Below are 21695 nucleotides of genomic sequence, written 5' to 3' on the forward strand. Positions count from 1 at the left end.
AGAACTAAAGGATTCTGCTCCAGAATACTCTGATGGTTATGCACTAGTAATGTACAAGTGGGCTTGCTTCACTAGTGGCAGGGAGGAACTCTCCCATACTGCCGTAATTATTGGGATAAACGCTCATAAATGATTCAACCCTGTTTCTGCTCAATTGGCTGAAGAAGTGACAGGCAGCCTGGACCCATTGGTTGTCTGGTTCCATGTCCACTGAATATAACCCAAGTGGAAGGCTTTGCTGGTTACAGATATTACAATAATGTAATTTGAACTGAATGCACAGAAAATTATCAATATGTCCTGCAGACTCTTCTAAACAGGAGTATTTTTCTGTGTTAAATATAGCTAGTTTTGCCAGACTCTACATAGTTAAATATTTTTGATTATGAGGCTAATCATAGAGAAAACAAAAATTAGGGTTAAAAGTAGGAGTTAAAGAATAATGTAGAACACCCAGGACCTTCTATCTTTCTTAATACCCACAGGTAGGACAGAGCATCAAGCAAATGGGATCAGATCCCAGCTCTAATACTAACTTACTAGTGTCCATAGGCCAGTCATTCAACGTTTCTTGGCCTCAGCTTCTTTGTTTGGAAATAAGAAGCCTGATCTGGATCAGGACAGAGAAATAGGGTTCATTCCGAAGGTCAACTCTAATCTACAGTAATGGTTGTAGAGTACTACATTGGAAAAGGGTGGTAAAGCTGAGCTGGAGTTCAGTGGGGATGAGCGATGAAATCGATTAGCAATGTCTACACTGACCGCAGGATGGGGAGTGGTAGTGAGCTTCACCTTTGTCTTCCCTGATCTGATGCTCTTGAAAGTTCCTTTAGCTTTGATAACCTGTGACAAATCCAGGACTGAAGCACTTCCATAACCAAATGAAATGGATTTCTGCCTATATACATTTATATGGATAGACTGAAGCTGTTGACTGACAGGGCTCCCAGATCTTTAGAAGTACAGCTATGAGAAATGCTTGAGTAGGAGACAAGAACTGTCACCTCAATAAGCACAATTAGCTCATCTTTTTGTCAATAAATTAAACTTCCCTGCAAGAAAGAGACAACCTCTGTATCTGCTGTTGTATCACACAGGCGATTTAAAAACAGTGTGGGCATGTAAATCAGGTGCTCTTAAAATGCAAATATGATTAATGGAGAGTAAAGAGAAATTCCAAAATTCCAGTACCTCTTTAAGTGCTGTAAACATGTCTTACTTTAAAATTTCAGAATGAAAATTTATATATACGCTGAATTGTATATGAAATAATACAGAAGAGTTAAGATTTAAAGGAAGTCTTCCACACATTAATTCAATCAACTCTCACCTTTGAGAAGAGTGAAGGTGACTGTCTTTGAGAAGCAATGACAACTCAACATGCACGTACAGCACTCTCTACTTCCCAGAGCAGCGTGTCTGCATTAACCTGACCTCTCGCATATGCCCTGTGTTGGGTACGTACAGCAAATATCATTTTCAGATTTCACATAAGGAAAAATTGAGACAGATGTCGAATGACTGTCACTGAGTTTTGGTTAGAGATTTGAGTGGAACACGATTTCTAGTCCAAGACCTTTTTCTATTAGTCCTTTCACTTTGGCAAGAGATGGGCTGCAAAAATGGAATAACACCAATAGCAAAATTTCCTGAATCTTTACTGTGTGCCTGGCACTGTGCTAAGTACTTCCATGAACCTCTCATTTTCCCTTAAACCCAAAAAACGATGACTATGTCTACTTTTCAATTGAGAAACTGAGGCTTTATTAAAGACATGAAATTTCACAAAGCTCATGGTTGAGTAAGTGTTGGGAGATGAGATAAAAACCTACACAACTTTGGCTCTAAGCCTGTGATCCTATCCACAGTTCAAAGAAGGAAAAAGCCTTTGTTTTATAGACCTTCTTCAGTATTATCTTACCAGCAAATGGATGGGATTTTTTGCTTTATGCCACATCTGGGGACTACTCAAACGAACAGCATTAAATGTAAGGTCATCTACCTTCTTAGCCTGTCTTATCCTTATTAAAGCTAAGAAACTTTTTTTAAAAGGGAGGGAAGGGATTGTAGCTAGACCAGCAAATCCCACGTGTAATTTGGAAGAGTTAAAAAAAAAATATTCTGAAAGGTTTTGTTTTGTTCATTCCATAAGAGAGGAGTAGAATAAAAACTTAAATGGTAATTGGGTGAATGGCACATTAAGTAGAACAGATTGCAATTCGCAGTAGCATAAGCCTGTTTGGGGGCTGCTAAAATAAACAGATTCATCTCCAAAGATACACAAGGAGGTGGTATGTGTGGCATCAAGGTGCCATTACTACAGGGTTGTGTGCGCTTTCCCCTCCCCCAGCTACATCCTCACTTTAAATGTTAATCTGTCTTCGGAAGCAGTATCAAATCCCCACCTTTCCACGCTTCTCTCTCTCAGCAGGCAAGTCACAGGCCTCCGAATGAGCATGTGGATGCCATTTCCAATCTGCCCCTGTCAGGCAGCAGAGCTGCCCCTGGCTGATGGAAGGAGACAGTCATAAAAGCAGCTGCTATGAAGCCAATAGGAATCCCTCTCACCTTAATAAGACGGGACATGACTCAGAGCCCCAACAGGGGTCACAGTTACTGTCTGCAGTCATGAGCAGGAATGGCCCCACCATTTAGAAAAGGCCAATTTCTTTTTTTCTTCCAAAGCAAGAGAAAATTTAAACCATGGCAGAGACATGTAAGTAGAGACGAGGGAGGCACAGACACCAGCAAAACAAAATCTCCCTCCAAGAGCTTCTAAAATAGGGCAGACTGTTAGAGAGAAAGCTCCTAGAGACTGCAGGTCATTTTCCACCAGGGCAATCAAGGCTGGAGAAAGAGCAAAAGGAATTTATTTATTGACTTTTTTTGGAGAACACCGAGCTAACTGACAGAAGCTCTCATAAGAATCTGAGGATCTCAGGCCAGAGCTTTGTTGCCAAAGGAAAGACTGACTACGTTAGGCTGGCTCAACACATGACCACGCGCCGGGTTTTTACAAACACCTGCATTAATCTTCAAAATAACCCTCTCAAATGAAGTTATGATGAAAACTTAGCGCACACACAGGATGATACATTTCCAAAAAGAACAGAGTTCGTGTGTGGCAGAGCTGGGATTTAACCCAGGGCTCATGTCCCTTCCATGTTATCATAATGCCTCCACCACAGGTGTGTCTTCAATTTCTAAGTTTACTAAAATGCAAATGAAGAAACAACTACCCAGACTTCTCATACACATAAACCAGCCTTGAAAGAACCAGGGTTTCCATGAGTCTGTAGGGGAGAGACTAGGAACCCCACTGAAGAGGACTAAAGGATGAAAACAGCAAAACAGTGCTGAGACCACAGCACAAGGTAAGTGGCAAAGGGGTGACTGGAACCCAGTCCAACCTCCTAACTATAGAAAGGATGACTGTGACTGAGAAGGGGAGAGGCAGGGGCAGGGAGGCAGGAGAGAGAGGGCAAATGGACCTGTGGCAGAATCTGGGTGCCTGGAGAGGGAAGCAGGAGAGGGAAAGCACCATGTCACCCCTCCCCCACCGTCCCTGGCCTCTTCTGGCTGTAAGCTGTGTTCTGGCAAATTCATGGCCTGAGAAGTCTGGGAACCACTGGTTTAAAGAACAGCTGAGAGGAACTCTCAGCAGGATTCTCTTTTTGTAAGCTTGCCCCAGAGCTTCCAGAGTGGTTAGCAGAAGAATCAATGGCAGCCTCACACTTCCATTGTCTGCAGGATCACCTACCCCACACTTTCATTCCTACGCGTTCCCTGTTTTTTGTACAAAGGTCTGAGTTTCAAATGCTAAGGAAATAGTCAAAGTTTGTTTCAGACATTAAGTCCTGTGGATACTATTTCATTACATGGAATCCATCTTTCTCTTTCCAGGATGAAGCTTGGAATAATTTAACTGTGGCAAAATTAGCATGCAATTTGTAAGTCATTATGGTGCAAAGTATGTGGTAAGAACACTTTATTGAATAAACCTGCTGAGAATAATTTTCCCAGGAACTAAAAAAGGGAAAACCCTCTCTCCAAGGCTCTGCTCCCTCTTTTAAAATGCCTGCCTATATAATTATGTCTTACTCCTGACAACCAGAAGCCAGGCATCTCTGAACATTTAACCAATAGAAGCCAGAAGGAACCAAGGAGTCAGGATATCGTCCTTGGTATTTCCTGTTGTTTGGGGATTCAGGTGAAATCTGCTGAGACAAGCATCCTAGATATTTACAGATCACAGAGAACTGCTGCTCACTCATGCCCTTTAAAAGTTCAAGTCATCAATAAAAAAATTTTTTCTTAAAAAAATAAAAAGTCCTGGCCAGTGTGGCTCAGTTGGTTGGGCATAATTCCACGCACCAAAAGGTTGCTGGCTCAATTCCCAGCCAGGGCACATGCTTGGGGTTGCAGCTCGATCCCATCAGCGGATGTGTGCAGGAGGCAGGTGATGTTTCTCTCTCACATCGATGATTCTCCCTCTCTCTCCATCTCCCTTCTTCCCTCTAAAAATGAATTTTAAAAAATCTTTAAAAGTTCAGGTCAAATATTGTTAACCAGGAACCCCAACAGTATGTCTGTTAGAGGCAGAAACAGAATACTGGGGACTAGCTATTAATTATAAGAAATATTAATCATGCTCTGTTAACCGTGATTATTTTGTTCTGATTAAAGAAAGCACATTGTAACCTGGCTGGGAGTTGTAAGCCCAGGACCTGGGGATAGGGGTGCGACTTTCTATATGGAAATCACAGAAAACCTCCGGAGGTGACAGTTAGGTTGAGACTTGATGGCTGGAGGAAGCACCAGCAGGAGCAGAGTCAGGGCAGAAGGGAGAGCAAATGCAAAGGCTGTAAGGCAGGAACGCAGTAGTGGCAGGAGAAGTAAGAAGTAGGGAGAGCTCAGATCAAGCAAAATCTCGCAGTACTAGGGAAGAAAATGCGTGTGTATGTGGAGGCATGGTGGTGCAAATAGTCCTTATAAAAAAAATGAAAGGTTCTCTGGCCACCCCTCCATGCCAGGCCCTTTCATGTGTGTTATATCTATGCCAGCAATCCCTATATATGTAATTCCTTAGAACACACAGGTTGGGACATATGCCTTAAAATCAAAACACCAGTAAGGAAGAAAATAAGGCTGGGGCAGTTAGGCTATTTGTCCACAGCCGGAGAACCAGACTAAGCCTGGCTCTGAAGGCTAGCCAGACTCCCCTGACACCTTCTGCTCCTGGATTTAACTTCGCACTTGCCCCCAAACTTAACTTGCCTTCCCAGTGCCCCTCCTTTGCTCCTGTTTTCTCTCGACTGGAAATGCCCTAATGACTCTACCTTTTAAGGTTCAGCTTGAATCTCGCCTCCTCCACAAACTAAGGGTGACTCTACGTGCAGGCAACTTCTCCCTGCTCCCTGGACACCTCTAGCCCTCAGCACCACTCCTGGGGTCCATTCTTCTATTAGCACTTTCACCCTCCTCCCCCCGCCAGTGCCAAGCCCAGGGCCTTGCACAAAGCAGGTGCTTAAGAAATATCTGCCAAATGACTGGATTCTCTCCAGTGAATCTTGGTCAACAGCAAACCATGAACACTTGCACTGTACCCATGGAAGTCTGAAGTTTATAGAAAACATGATGGCTCTGGGACACTAAAAATGTCAATTCCCGATTCCCATTATCTAAGATTTGTTGTTGCTGTTGTTGACTTGGCAAAGTATGTGAGATATTTACTTATTACTGATCTGTCAAGATCATCAAATGCCTGAGAAATAAGCATTCAATTTAAGTCAATAAATACGTGCCGAGTTCCCAATGGGTGTAAGACACCCAAGTTTAATGGAGGTGGGATGGGGTGAGGCAATACATCGTGTATGACTTAAGAGAGAAGAGTGTATGAAGGAGAGGTGAAAAAGAGGTCGCTTTGTTCTAAGTCACTTTACACCGTGAGGCGGCTTCATCTGCCAGGATGGAGCCCGAGTGCTGGCAGAAAGCACTGCTCACAAATGCATCCCTCGCCCCCACCCGCCCGTCTCTCTGAGCAACACGGAGGTTGCTGAGTGCTAATGGCCTTGGAATGTTTGCCATGCCCAGCAAAACGGCCTTGGCATCCAGGAGACAGATGTTTGTCAGGGAATGGCAGGGGCCTGGTGCCTGTGGCACACACAAGCTCCGTGAGTGCTGGGGAGAGTGGCTGCAGAGATTACTCTCCGTCAGTGCGCATCAATTTCACACCCTCTTCAGTGCTGATAATAGATAATCTTGTGGGAAGCAGGCCAAGTTTCCTAACAGCTACAGGCAAGCTGCAACCTGACGGCCAACAGCTTACCTGGTCTCTCTCTCTCAAAAAAAAAAAAAAAAAAAAAAAAAACGGAACAAAGCAACACAGTCCCATTCCCCAAAGAACGCGATGCATCCCCAGCCTTTCGAGGACTCCCATGAATTCAAGTTGTTATAAACAAATAAATAAATAAAACTTCAATCCATGTCGTGCAAAGAGAAGGAGCTTGAAGTTACATACTTGATATTCACTTAGAACTTTACAGAATTTTTTTTTTCTTAGAACTGAAACCTTTCATGTTCAGATTCTGCCCCAGAGCTGATCTTTTTTTAAAAAGGTCTGAGTAAAATTTCTTTAGTTGCTTTTGAGTCAGAAGAGAGTGCAAGAAAAACTCCTTCAGCAACTTAAAAAGAACCTGATTTTTGCTCAGCAACAATTCAAAAATCAGTTTTAAACTTAACAAAAGTCATGCTTCAAACATGGCCTGAGGAACACTCAGTAGGTCTGAAAAAGTTTCCTGTTCCCCTAAGACTTCTGAAAGATTGAAGGAATACCATGAAGTCAGCCTAGACTTCTAACCCATCTCTTTACTAGGTTGGCAACCCTGATGTTTACCCAGGAGCTGTTAATGGTTAATAGCCGAAGTTGCTTCAACATGGCATCAGAGAGTCCAGGAAGACTGCACCCAAACCCTCTCTGGAAACAACGATGGATCTAAGATCTTACGTATATTTTCATGTCTATTATTTCTTTAGGCCTTACAAAAACCTGACAAGGTAGGCAGAGAAGATAAAAAAAAGCAAAAGCCTATTTCAGTTTCCTTTCAAACGAAGCATGTGATGGTACCAACACTCTGGTTTGCTTGAGCGACTCCTCTGGGAACCTGGCAAGGAGGATGCTCTTAGGAAAGGACTGCCTGGCTTACTTAAAGTTACACAAGAATAATAAAGGAAGCTGGGAAAATCTAGCAACAGCAGCAGCTTTCAGTTACTGAGCAAGGTACTTTATATGCCATACTTAGTATTCATAATAATACTGAACAGGAGATGTTATTTCCATTTTACAGATGAGAAAAACCAAAGCTCAGAGAGGTCAACACATTTGTCCAGGGTCTCAGAGCTAGGAAGTGACAGAGCAGAAATTCACATCTACTCGGCTGCTGCTCCGTCACCGATTAACCGCTCATAGTGCTCTTTATCCCATTTTTAAAAAATGGCAGTTACCAAAGGATGTTCACCTGAACCTGAGGGAAAACATTAAGCTGGAGGGTATCTTGGAAATTGCCTTTGCTGATACTGTGTTATGGCTATGAAACCAGGGCTACATGCGGCTCGGTGACAAGGCATGGCTAGGCAGTGGTTTAGAGGTGGTGGTGCCTGCATTACACGTCTAGGTCTCCTGGCTCCCAGGTGCTCCTCTGCCACCCCTGAAAATCTCCGTCAGCAGATAAATGAGGGAGTCCCCCAGACCTGTTGTCCCAGCTATTTCCTTACAAAAGTCTAGGGAAATTTCAATTTGTTTCTAATTATCATTCAGACAGAGAGAAAGAATGTATCACTCCATCACTTTAATGATCACTAAGTGTCCATCATGTACAAGTTACTGCAAAGGGAATAAACGATGGAAAAGGAGAGCTTAATCGAAGAACAAAGAGGGGGTGGGTGTGTGGAATGAAAGGACTGTGTGTGGGACATGCTAGAGCCTGAAGTCCAGCCTCAGAATTTAGAGCCTCTGCCTTTTCTCTTGTAGTAGCATCACTGCATAAAAGAATAAAGTCCCAGCCAATCAATCCAATCAATCAACAAACATCTGAGGACTCACTAGGCCTAGGGAGCATGGGGAAATCACAAGAACGATACACGGTTGCCTGTCTACTGGTATTCATACATGAAGGTGTTTTTCGTGAAAGGGGAGGCAAAGAGAAAAAGGCATAGTCTTTGCCAGCCCTGGGCTCTCACCCTGGCCCGCAGCATAGACGGAGGCGGGCACTGAAACGGCTCCTCCACCAGGGAGGTTCAAACACCAAGTGGATCTTTAAGGCGAGAAGTAAAAAGAGAATGGAGTGATATACCAAATCAAGATCACAAGGAAGATGAGGTCTATTTCAGACTTTGAAAAAAAGCAAGAAAAAGATCATTATGCAATGTGACCAAAGACTAAGGAATGTCTTGTAGGAGAGAAAATATGAATCGAACATTAAAACAGATATGAAAACCTGCCCTCATTAAGGAGGCAGATGAGAAAGCTACAGAGGCCAGAGGTAGAAGAGAACAAAATGGAAGCAGGTAAATAACACAGGAGGTAGGATAACACCATTGTAAGCAAAGCCCCACAGGGAAAAAGACTAGCACAGTGATGGCGAACCTATGACACGCGTGTCAGAGGTGACACGCGAACTCATTTTTGGTTGATTTTTCTTTGTTAAATGGCATTTAAATATATAAAAGAAATATCAAAAATATAAGTCTTTGTTTTACTATGGTTGCAAATATCAAAAAATTTCTATATGTGACACGGCACCCGAGTTAAGTTAGGGTTTTTCAAAATGCTGACACGCCCAGCTCAAAAGGTTCGCCATCACTGGACTAGCACGTTTCATTTCCCTCAGCAACCATCAGCATAAGAAAATTAGCGTCAGTTGTGTAGAACCTGTGTGGGTTTTGCTGAAACACACCTGAGCTTCCCTCTTCTAGTCTCCAGCTTCTCATCTTTGGATGGGGGAATTGGATCCAACAACCTCGCAGTCTCCTTTCAGCTCTTACACCCTGTGATCACCCTTCCTTCAATGCTTCCCTATGACTACAGATACCAGCAAGTGTGTGCATTAGCACATGCTGCCAATGTGGTGCAAGTCCCAGCAGTGTACTTGGGTTGACTTTCTAAGAGAAGCTCTTGTCAAGGGTATTAGAATGATCCCCCAGACTTGGGCCAGACCTGGCTCAATCCCACACAACCTTCCTCCTGAAGGACTTTCACTCTTGTCAGAGGAGCTCTGCTCTTGCAAGCTGTTAGATGACATATGAAGGCAGACGGCACCTTAGCCCTTCCTGTTCTGCGGGTAAATATAAGGTGCGCAGGGGATCCAAACGGAGTGCAAGCCAATAGCTGGCGAAAGACAGGCAGGGATACGTACATGCTTTTCCCCTTCAATCTTCTTGTCGGCCACCTGCATTGCATCCAGATATTTAAAATGCAACTCCATCAGTCTGTCAACCTGAAAGAGATATTCCACAGGCATGAGTGAGAAGGAAAGAGAATGTCAAGGCAAAAGGAAGGGGGAGCTCTGATTCATCTCTGTCACTCCTTATAAAGGGAGATCCACTCTACTACTCCTACATGGGAGATCAGCTTTGCTTATGGACACATCAGGAATGGATTAAAGAGCTGCATGGAACAATGCAACACAGTCCCATTCCCCAAAGAACTCGATGCATCCCCAGCCTTTCGAGGACTCCCATAAATTCAAGTTGTTATAAACAAATAAATAAATAAAACTTCAATCCATGTCGTGCAAAGAGAAGGAGCTTGAAGTTACATACTTGATATTCACTTAGAACTTTACAGAATTTTTTTTTTCTTAGAACTGAAACCTTTCATGTTCAGATTCTGCCCCAGAGCTGATCTTTTTTTAAAAAGGTCTGAGTAAAATTTCTTTAGTTGCTTTTGAGTCAGAAGAGAGTGCAAGAAAAACTCCTTCAGCAACTTAAAAAGAACCTGATTTTTGCTCAGCAACAATTCAAAAATCAGTTTTAAACTTAACAAAAGTCATGCTTCAAACATGGCCTGAGGAACACTCAGTAGGTCTGAAAAAGTTTCCTGTTCCCCTAAGACTTCTGAAAGATTGAAGGAATACCATGAAGTCAGCCTAGACTTCTAACCCATCTCTTTACTAGGTTGGCAACCCTGATGTTTACCCAGGAGCTGTTAATGGTTAATAGCCGAAGTTGCTTCAACACGGCATCAGAGAGTCCAGGAAGACTGCACCCAAACCCTCTCTGGAAACAACGATGGATCTAAGATCTTACGTATATTTTCATGTCTATTATTTCTTTAGGCCTTACAAAAACCTGACAAGGTAGGCAGAGAAGATAGATTACAACCCTAATTTCAAAGGTGAGGAAACTGAAGCACAGACATTAAATGTCAGGAGGTGACATGATTGCTAAGATGTTCTGCGCCCTAACCTGATGGCCTTTTCACCATGCTACACTGCTAGCGAGAGAAGAAAAAATGGTTAGAGGTCGGCTCAAAGAGACAGTCTTAAAATCTCTCCAAAGTCGGGGGAAAATGTAGCCTTACCTTGGACATAGGAAAGAAAGTTATTGTAAGTTAAAAAGGGCCTTTGCCCGGCTGGTGTGGCTCAGAGGTTGAGCATCAACCCATGAACCAGGAGATCACATTTCAATTCCCCATCAGGGCACATGTCTGGGTTGCAGGTTCGATCCCCAGTAGAGGGTGTGTAGGAGGCAGTTAATCAATGATTCTCATCATTGATGTTTCTATCTTTCTCTCCCTTTCCCTTCCTCTCTCTGAAATTCATTAAAAAAAACAAACAAAACCCCAACAACATTAAAAAAGAAAAAGAAAAAAAGGGGAGGCTTTGGTCCTTAATTTTTACTCATCTGGAATTACCTACTTATTTCTAGTATGATAAAATACACAGGCTTTCTGGACTTAGGCAGCCTGGGTTCAAATCTCAGTTCTGCTTTTTAACTGGGTGATCTTGGGCAAGTCACATAATGTCTCTAAGTGTCCATTTCCTTATCTGTAAATGTGAATAATACTGTATTACCCAATCCTAGTAGTCACCCACTAAATGATAGTTCTTATTCTCTTAAAACACGTATGGTTTGGCATGCTAGATAACTATAGAATATTTATCTAATTTCATTTACATGGTCAGTCCCATATTCCATAGCCCATCTAGAATAGGCTCTACCATTTCTTTTAGCATCATCTTCATTTTCATTACCACCACCTAGTAAGACTTCATTTGATCTTTATCTCATTGACTCTTCAAGATGGGTATCAATGACTTCATTTTAAAGCCAAGGAAAATGAGGCTCAGAGTAGCACATGTCTCAAAAGTGGCAAAACCAGGCTCAAATCCATACATCTAAATCCAAAGTGCATGCTTTCAGTCACTCTGCTATGATGTCTCTCATCACCCTCCCCTCCCCCAATCCTACTGTAATCTAAAACCCCCTTTAAAGTGCTAATTGATACTACCCTATGATGTTACTACTCCCAGGGGAATGCACTTGGAGATGAAAGACAGAATAACCAGACAAACCTTTCTCATCCAAAGCAATGGGGCCCAGACTCGGAAGAAGATCTTTTAGGGCAGGAACAATCAACCCAGCACCCTTCAGACTGCATCAGGTAAGAGCCCTTCTATCACCAGCGGTCTAGTCCCATTCTTACAGTCCATCAAGCACCCACCTTCTCACTGTCATTTTCAGTGAATTTATTCAGCAGCCGGGTTCGCTGTTGCCCTCTCAGGTTCCGCAGGAGGGAAGCCAGGATCGAACAGACATGCTCTGGGTTGGGAAGGAGGAAAGAAAACATGCTGTGATCAGGGCAGTAATTATTACCTCTTCAAGCTTGGTCTGGTTCTATTGAAGGGAATAAGGAGGCCTTCCTTGACTGCTGCTATTGATTAATAAGACAAGAGCCTAAACTGTGTCATTGGAAACTGAACTGGTCTTCACGTACTGCACAATAAATGTATTCAATAGGGATGATACCTTCAAGGCCAACTTGAGCAAATGAATCAAAACTAAGAATCTCTATTCTGCCTGGAATTAATTGATTTTTATTGTCCACAACAGAACTTCAAACTAATCCCCCCTTTACAGAAATAATCTGTAGAAAGAATATGAATACTGGCCATGAGATGAGCATATAATGAATAAATAAGACATGTTCATCATATTCTCAAATTACCTTATCACTTTCCCAAGTAAATATCCCAGAATTAAATAAGAAATATGATAGGACCCCAGTGCAACCACTTACATTCTGGTGCAGCTAAAACCCCCACTTTAGGTTTAAAGCAGCTGGACAGCAAGTACTTCAAAACGGTAATGATGCTTTTTGAGTTCACAAAACCCATGGGCATTATTATGAGGTACTATTCTTCTACCCCTGGGAAGAAGAGGGTAATTGAAGGGGATACTAAGGCTTCAGCTGTAAAGAGATTCTTTTCTTTAAAAAGAATTTTTTAAAATCAAGAATAATGACCTTGAAAAGGAAGTGGCAAAAGTCTATTCATGGAAAAATGGCCAAGTTTATTTTGAACTAAAATGCACATGGTGTGGAACAATAAATATTCTATTTGATAAGTGACTGAAGGGCATCTTCAAATGCCAAAGTTACCTTGAGTTTTCAAAAATCACTTGACTATTAACTAAAGTCACAAGTAAGCATTCTTATTGTAGCATAGATAACAATTATTGTATTTGTTTTATTTCCTCACTTGTATCAGAAGCATCCCCCACCTCTTCATTTCCCTGTTGTCTTAATGCTGGAGTTATTTAGTCCTTAGACTATTTTCTACCCACATTCACTTCCATGGGGATCTCATTTAGTCCCATGGCTTTAAAAACCATTTACATGCTGACAACTCCCAAATTTGTTTCTATAATTCAGTCCTGTTCTCTGGATGCAGACTCATACATTCAACTGTCTGCCTGCTCTTTCTGTGTGGTTGTCCAAGATCCTTTAAACTTAACATGTCCCAAACCAAGCTTTCGATCTTCCTCCTTAAACCTGTTTCCCATGGTCTTTTCCATCTAGTTAATGGCAGCCAGGTTCTCCAGTTTCTCAAGCCAGAAACAGTAAAGATATTCTTAATTCTCTTTTGTCACATGAACCACAGGAAACTTTGTCAGCTTTACCTTCAAATTATATCCAGAATCCCATCTCTTCTTACTAAGGCCCCACAGTCACTACTCTGGTCCACACCACCATCATCTCTTGCTTGGAATATTCAACAGCCTATTTGTGGGTCTCTCTCTGTTTCCACTCTTGCCCACTTTGGCCTAATCTCTATAGAGGAGTCAGAATGATCCTTTTTTAACCTAAAGTTGAATCCCATCATTCTTCTGCTTAAATACCCTCCAATGGCTCCTCTACTCGCTCAGCCTAAATGCTGTTTCTAACGCCAGGCGTGCTCTCTGAGCCTCTGCACTTGCTATTTCCTCTGCCTGAAATGCTCCTCATCAGATTATCTGCATGGCCTAATCTTCAAGTCTACTTTTACTCAACTGTCATCTCCTCAATGAGGCTTTCCTCTGACTACCCTATTTAAAAATGCAATGCCCAACATTATTCCCAAGTCTTATCCCCTCTCTTTTTCTTTAGCATGCATTATCTTCTAAAATACTATGTTTACTTATTTATTTTGTTCACTGCCTCCCTTCAATTAGAATATAAGCTCCACAAAGGCAGGGATTTCAGTCTGCTTCAGTCATTGCTATATCTGAGGTCCTAAAACAATGCCTGGCACATAGTAGGTACTTTGAAAAATACTTGCTGCATGAATGGGAAGAAAGCAGGCTCTCGATACAAGTTTTTGGTGGTGGTGGTGGGGCGGGGAACAGAACAAACCAACCAACCCTTCTTGAATTCTGGATATCTGTCAAATGCCTTCAAATAACTTTCACCCTTTTGTATATTTTTTGCATTTGAGATTAGTGGAACTACCATTTTCAATAAAACTAGAGGCCTGGTGCAAGAAATTCGTGCATGGGTGTGGTGCCTAGGCCTGGCCAGCAATCAAAGCACAAGCGTCTGGTATGGAAGGGCAGGTCCCAGCTGACCTCTGGGCCCTGGGTAGCACTTGGGCCCCCCCTCTGCCTGAATCACGGCGCCCAAGTCCCTAAGCGGAGATGCAGTGAGCACAGCCGGATGCCGCAGGCCGGGGCACAGCATGGGCCTCTGGGCCTCCCAGCAGTGCCGCATGGAAGATGGGCGGGCAGCACTCTCTCTCCTGTAGTCTCAGTGGTTGCGGCCCGGCTCACCCGGAAGACGCTGCGTGGGTGCAGGGTGGGCTCCTAGAAGGTACCTGAATGTGGGGTAGCAGGGGGAGTGAGTGCAAGCTCGGCAGACACCCCACATTCTCACAGCACCTCCATCCTGTCACCCCTGACCCCAGGTAGCCGGTGAGAAGTCACAGTGCTTCACCAACGCCCGCCATGTTCCGCGCCACCCCTTGGTGGTCAGCGCACGTCATAGCCAGAGGTGGAATGACCGCCTGAGGGGGCAATTTTGGTGAGAAGTCACAGCGCTTCACTTTTAAGTATAAAGTTTTTCTTAAAATATATCTTCATAAGACCCAATATCTTTCAACTTTTACGTAAAGCTGGGGTTGAGGCCAGAGGTGGAATGACCGCCTGAGGGGGCAATTTGCATATTAGGCTTTTATTGGATAGCTCTAATCAGTAGACTCAATTCTTTTAAGTATAAAGTTTTTCTTAAAATATATTTTCATAAGACGCAATATCTTTCAACTTTTACGTAAAGCTGGGGTTGAGGTGGTATAATCTCCATCTTGAACAAAAGGAAGGGAGCAGGGAACAGGGAGAAGGGTGGGGTGAGGGTAGAAGGCGGAGTGGACAGAACAGGCACTGTTTTCACAGGAAGGTAAACAACATCATGAACCCAGGGTAAGATCAGTGAACCAAGACAGCTAAGCACAGGGTGAGAAAGTAAGATAAGAAAGGGAGGCCTTTGAGGTACATGTCAGGGAAAGTCCTCTGACCTCTGTATGCCAAGGAGAGAAGACTAGAGGAAGAAGGAGTGGGGGATACATCAGTTCTGCAATTTGGGGCCAAGCCAAGTTAGAATATGGCTCTGATCTCTTGAGCTGGTGAACAGATGCAGGACAGGCCATAATAAATGCAGTGAATTCTAACAAGCTCAGTTCTGAAACTGAAATTATCATGACAACTGGTAACAATTTCCATGAATATACAGGACAAGCTGACAAACGTTGAGGAAAAAAGTTCTCATAGATTATCTGGGCCAAGTCTCTCATTGTATAGGTAAAACTATTGAGGCACCTCAGAGAAGTGACTTGTCTGCACAGCTAATTGGCGAAAGAGGTAGAACTAAAACTTCAGATCACTCAGTCAATCATTTACTGACCACTTTTTTCTGTGCAAGGCAAGCACTCAGTGCTCAGGGCCCCGGGACAAACAACACAGTATCCCTAACCTTAAGGTACTCTTTATTTAGTGGGCAAACAAAATAATACCTGGTAATTACAGTGCGTGTGACAAGCTCCTTCCGTGAGGTAGGCATAGGAGACTTGAGGATCCCAGAATAGAGATACCTGACCTAGATGGATTCCCATTGGAAGTGCCAAACAAGCAAAACCCAGCCATGGCCAACAGCTAGGCAAAGAGGAGCGAGCATTCCAGGCAGAAGGAACAATATATGCAAAGGCCAGTGTGGATGGAGTGCCACATTCGAGGGGTTGAGGGGGAAGGGGAGGGAAGGGCAGTAAGATGGGCAAAGGCCAAACCATGAAGAAAAGTGACAAGAATCCACTGACAAATTTTAAGCTGTAGAGAGACAAGATTCTGAGTTTAGACCAATCCTGGCAACTATATTAGTATTCCTTTTAGAGATCAGGATCAGGATCAGGAAAATGTTTTCTTCCTGATGAATTTTTTGTGCTTCTTATCAGGGTTTCCTTTTTGCCTTGGCTATTAGAAAACTCAACCACAGGAAGCAATTTCTTATTGATGCCCTCTATTCTCTACCAATACATTTTAAAATAAAAGCAATGGTAAAACCAAACTATACAAAAAGGTATAAAATAGACTCAACAAATACTTATTGAGCATCTAATAAATATATTTCTTTTCCCATACTCCTCTCACTACCCTATTCCTCTCTCCCAAGAAAAATAACCTATGAAAGTATACTGTGTACATTTTCGGAGAAGAAATTATAATATATATATTTTCCATATATTCTGTACTATACCTTTCCATATCAGCACACACTTTTTTTTTTTTTAAAGCTATCTATAATTCCACTGAATCTTGTCGTAATTTAACTTGTGCCTCAATCTTGGGCATTTTAGGTGGTTTCCAGTTTTTGGTTGTATTGTTTTTGCTATTAGAAACAATGCTGCAATAAATATTCAAGTACACAATTTTGGCAACTTTTGCATGTATATTCTTAGGGTAAATCCCTAGCAGTGGAATTGGTGAGTTAAAAGGTACTGATATATAGAATGTTAAAAGACACAAATATTTCCACTCTCTCTGCCTTCCCAAAAGGCTGTACCAATGATGCTTCCACTCCACACACAGAATGGAAGTATGGAAATATCCCATATAATAAAGCAGTAATATGCTAATTGACCGTCATACTCTCACACAAGATGGATGCCCCCATGTGGTCACAAGATGACAGCCACAAGATGGCCAGCAGGGGAGGGCAGTTAGGGGTGACCAGGTTGGCAGGGGAGGGCATTTAGGGGCGCCCAGGCCTGCAGGGGAGGGCAGTTGGGGGTGACTAGCTAGCAGCAGAGGAGGGCAGTTAGGGGCAACCAGGCCAGCAGGGGAGGGCCAGGCCTGCAGGGGAGGGCAGTTAGGGGAGACCTGGTTGGCAGGGGAGGGCAGTGGGGGGGATCGGGCTGGCAGGGGAGCAGTTAGGTGTCAATCAGGCTGGCAGGGGAGTGGTTAGGGGGTGATCAGGCTGGCAGGCAGAAGCGGTTAGGGGCAATCAGACAGGCAGGCAGGTGAGCGGTTGGGAGCCAGCAGTCTCAGATTGTGAGAGGGATGTCCGACTGCTGGTCATCCCTGTGGGATCGTGGGATTGGGCCTAACTGGCAGTCAGACATCCCCCAAGGGGTCCCAGATTGGAGAGGGTGCAGGCTGGGCTGAGGGACACTCCCCCCCCTCCCCCAGTGCACGAATTTCATGCATCGGGCCTCTGATATATATATATATATATTTGTTTTCCCACATCCTCACTTAGATTGAACTTAGAAATTATGACAACCTGATGGGTGAAAAACAGGATCTTCTTTTGATTAGCATGTTTTTGTTCTTGTCATGAATAAGGTTAAGCACATTTTCTGATGTTTACTGACCATTTGTATTGCTTTCTGTGTGAATTGGTGAATTGCTTGGCCTTATCTTTTGCCAATTTATATTTCTATGAGGCCCTTATAAATTAAGAATATTACCATTTTGTCATATATATTGCAAATATTTTCTCCAGTTAGACATTTGTCTTTTGACAAATTCTTATTCAAAGCTAAGATTTAGTACCACCATATTGTTTTGCTGTAAGCTGCTTCAAATTCTTATTTGAAAGTAAGTAGGGCACAGTAATAACTGTCACCATTTTTATTGTGTATCTATGACAGTAGGCTTATTTGAATCTGTATACAATTTTCCCATTGTTTCCCAATCCTCACTACTAAGCTACGAGAAAGGTACTATTCTCATTTCTATTTTATAAATGTAGAATCCAAAGCTCAGAGAAGTTTTTAAGTTATGTAAGGTCATGTCCTTGAGTAAGTGGTATGAGCTTAGACTTGAACCCAAGTTGTATGACTGTGAACTGTAAGCTTTTCATACTATATTACATGCTTCATACATAAAAAAGGTAATCATCAAAGCTTTTAAAGGAAGATAAAAGAGACCAGAAACTAAGCCATGTGAAGTCTGAAAACCTGCATCATGCTCACTGTGTCCAAAAGATAGGCAGTACGTAAATTTAAAAAATATTAAGCAGTTTAATGAGAGGAAAATGAAGCAAAAGGCCACATGGTACCACACGGTATAGGATGTCAATAACAACCCCCTTCTCTCTTTTACTGAATTACTTTTTCCAGAAGCAATTTCTACCAGAGTCCAAATAAAGAAGAGAGTTTGGGTTTTAGGCAGTTCCACAAATACTGAACTTCTCAATCATTTTCTCTTTTAATCTTGCTGATTAAGAAGGATGAAAAAGAGCTGGAAAGAGAATGTTCTTTATATACCTCAACAAGTCAGGGGGTGGGGCACAGAAAGGGGATCGGAGCTGTAATTCTCAAAAGGAAAATGTAAAATACAGAAGAATATGTTTTAGGGGGGCACTAGATCATATCAGCATGTATTTCCATAGCTTATTCCAGCCTGGAGCAGAGATACCTTAATCAATTGCAGTGGTATTCTAAGAGCAAAGGTCATTTACCTATTTGTTTGGGATTTTAAGTAAAGTACAGCTTGTCAATTTCAGGAGACCTGAAGCTGCCTATGTTCCTTCCATCTGTCTCTCTGGGTGTTAGGGCTGGCCATCCATCACCAGTGCCTGCCAGATAGGAAAACACTTCAGCCACCCCAAGCTTGACACACACACACACACACACACACACACACACACACACACACACTTTCATTAGCCACTAATAAATGTAGCTTCCCTAGGAACAGATTTCAGCTCAAGGTGGTGTCAATTTTTCAAGCACCAAAAAGATGGGAGAGCTGCTGGCAGAGAGAGCAGGAGAGATAACAGGTTTATCTGCTGGCCAACACTGCTCAGCTACTCTGTCATTTCGACGGGATAAAATGGAGGTGAAGGATAGCTATGGAGTAGTCAACACAGACCAGGTAAATGTAGTGGCTCCACTGCGGAGAACAACCTCTCCAGCAGGCCGCAGGAAGAGCAGAACACGAACACACACCACCACTACCACCACCACCACCACCACCACCACTCCACACTCCCTTCAGAGAGGGAAGGCCAAGAAAATCTACATTTTCAAGTCACTACGTAGGGAGGTAGAGGCCTTGGTAGAGTATCAGAGAGGAAGTTCTGAAACTGTGCCAGTGCGAACCCCTGCCTGCTGGGTGCCCTGCTCAGTAGTCAAACAACTGGCTGCCTCAGACACTAATTAGTGAAACTGCCTAAGGAGGTTTGGGGGGGTGGGGGGAGGTTCTGGTCCACTCTTCCCCCAACTCAAATCTCTTCAGGGCCTCTTAAGGGTAATTAGCAATGGGTTAGACCCCTGGTTATACACTAAAAGGTTGATTCTCTAGGGTCAGTTAAGAGTTCTGTAATTTCAGAGCAGGGAGGAGAACTGGAAATCTTAGAATTCAACTTCTCTGGAGTTCTGAGTATAGAAACAATAGCCCTGATAAGGGATGTTATTTTCTTTGTGTCAAAAGTAATTTTTGGGGCCACTGGAATCTAGATCTACTGACAGACACTTTTGAGAATCTGATGAACCCTTATGCATGCTATCTCTTCATATATATATATATGTAACATTTCCATGAAGGAGGCTCCTTGGTTGTCAACCCATGACCTGTATACCCAGATTGGAGGTCTTTCCAGAGAAGCACAACTGGACTGGCAGTCACTCCCATCAGTTTCTGTGTGTATCTTTTTTTGTCAAGAATAGAATGGATTAGAATTTCCCATCCCATTCTTTAAAAAAGTATGGTCCAACCCATATATCTGCTGTCTACAAGAGACCCACCTCAGAATGAAGGATTCACACAGACTGATGGTGGAGGGATGGGAAAAAATTTTTCAGGCAAATGGAAATAAAAAAAAAGCTGAGATAGCAATACTGACAAAATAGACCTCAAAATGAAAGCCATAACAAACAATAAGGAAGGCCACTTCCTAATACTACAGGGAGCAATTCAACAAGAGGATATAACTCTGGTAAACATATATGCACCCAATACAGGAGCACCCAAATACATAAAAAAACTTCTGGAAGATATCAAGGGAGAGATTGACAGCAACACAATCATAGTAGGGGACTTTAATACCCCATTGACACCACTGGATAATTCCTCTAAACAAAAAATCAGCAAAAAGAAACAGCAATCCTAAATGACTCACTAGATCAGATGGAATTAATTGACATCTTCAGAACATTTCACCCCAGAGCTAAAGAATATACATTCTTTTCAAGTGCACATGGGACATTTTCAAAGATAGACCAAGATAGACCAATTGAGACACAGGCAAAGACTCCTCAAATTCAATAAGATAGAAATCATATCAAGCATCTTCTCAGATCACAATGGCATAATATTAGAAATCAAGTACAATAAAAACAATGAAAAAATATTAAACACTTGAGGCTAAATAGCATGCTATTAAACAATGATTGGATTACCAGAGAAATCAAAGAAGAATTAAAAAGCATCCTGGAAACAAATGACAATGAAAACACAACAATCCAAAATCTATGGGATACAGTGAAAGCAGTCCTGAGAGGAAGTTTATAGCTCTACAGGCCTACCCAAAAACAAAACAAAACAAAAAACAAAACAAAAAAACCCACAAGAAAAAAAGGTAATAAATTATCTAACCCTACAACTTAAAGAATTAGAAAGAGAGCATCAGGAAAAGCCCAGAGGAAGCAGAAGGAAGGAAATAATAAAGATCAGAGCGGAAATAAACAACAGAGACCAAAAAAAGCGATACAAAAGATCAATAAAACCAAGAGCTGGTTCTTTGAAAGGATAAACAAGATTGATGAACCTATAGCCAGGCTCACCAAGAAACAAAGAGAGAGGACCCAAATAAACAAAATCAGAAATGAAAGAGGTGAAGTTACAACTGAACCCACAGACATACAAAGGATTGTAAAACAATACTATGAACAACTCTACTTCAACAAACCAGACAACCTAGATGAAATGGAGATAGTCTTAGAAAAATACAAGCTTCCAAAACTCAATCAGGAATAATAATTTAAAAAAAACCTGAATAGACCAATCACTACCGATGAAGTTGAAGTAGTAATCATAAAACTTCCAGAAAACAAAATCCCTGGTCTGGATGGCTTCACAGAGGAGTTTTACCAAACATTCAAAGAAGAATTAAAACCTATCCTCCTCAGACTATTCCAAAAAATTCAAGAGGAACACTTCCAAGCTCTTTCTATGAAGCCAGCATTACCTTAATCCCAAAACCAGATAAAGATACCACAAAGAAAGAGAATTACAGGCCAATATACCTGATGAATATAGATGCTAAAATCCTCAACAAAATTCTAGCAAATCGGATTCAGCATTACATTAGAAAGATCATACACCATGACCAAGTGGGATTTATACCGGGGATGCAAGGCTGGTATAATATCTGCAAATCAGTAAATGGATACATCACATAAACCAACTGAGAGACAAAAATCACATAATCATATCAATTGATGCAAAAAAAGCATTTGATGAAATCCAACACCCTTTCCTGATAAAACTCTCAGCAAAGTGGGAATTCAGGGGTCATACCTCAACATAATAAATGCCTTATATGACAAACCTACAGCCAACATCATAATCAATGGGCAAAAACTAAAACCATTTCCCCTAAAAACAGGAACAAGACAGGGATGCCCACTTTCACCACTCCTGTTCAACATAGTACTGGAAGTGCTAGC

At 42.2% G+C, this 21695-nt stretch overlaps 1 protein-coding gene across 1 annotated transcript in view; it reads right to left on the minus strand.

Moving 5' to 3' along the window:
* Positions 1 to 21695, minus strand: part of CTNNBL1 (catenin, beta like 1) — a 175232-nt gene that overhangs the window by 14712 nt on the left and 138825 nt on the right. The window contains exons 12-13 of the mRNA XM_005858253.2: positions 11723 to 11820; positions 9414 to 9494 (exon numbers count right to left, since the gene is read on the minus strand). Coding sequence (XP_005858315.1) covers positions 9414 to 9494; positions 11723 to 11820 — 179 coding nt within the window. The remainder of the gene's footprint in view (positions 1 to 9413; positions 9495 to 11722; positions 11821 to 21695) is intronic.

This window comes from Myotis brandtii, unplaced genomic scaffold (genome assembly GCF_000412655.1).
Source record: "Myotis brandtii unplaced genomic scaffold, ASM41265v1 scaffold1163, whole genome shotgun sequence".
NCBI lineage: Eukaryota > Metazoa > Chordata > Mammalia > Chiroptera > Vespertilionidae > Myotis > Myotis brandtii.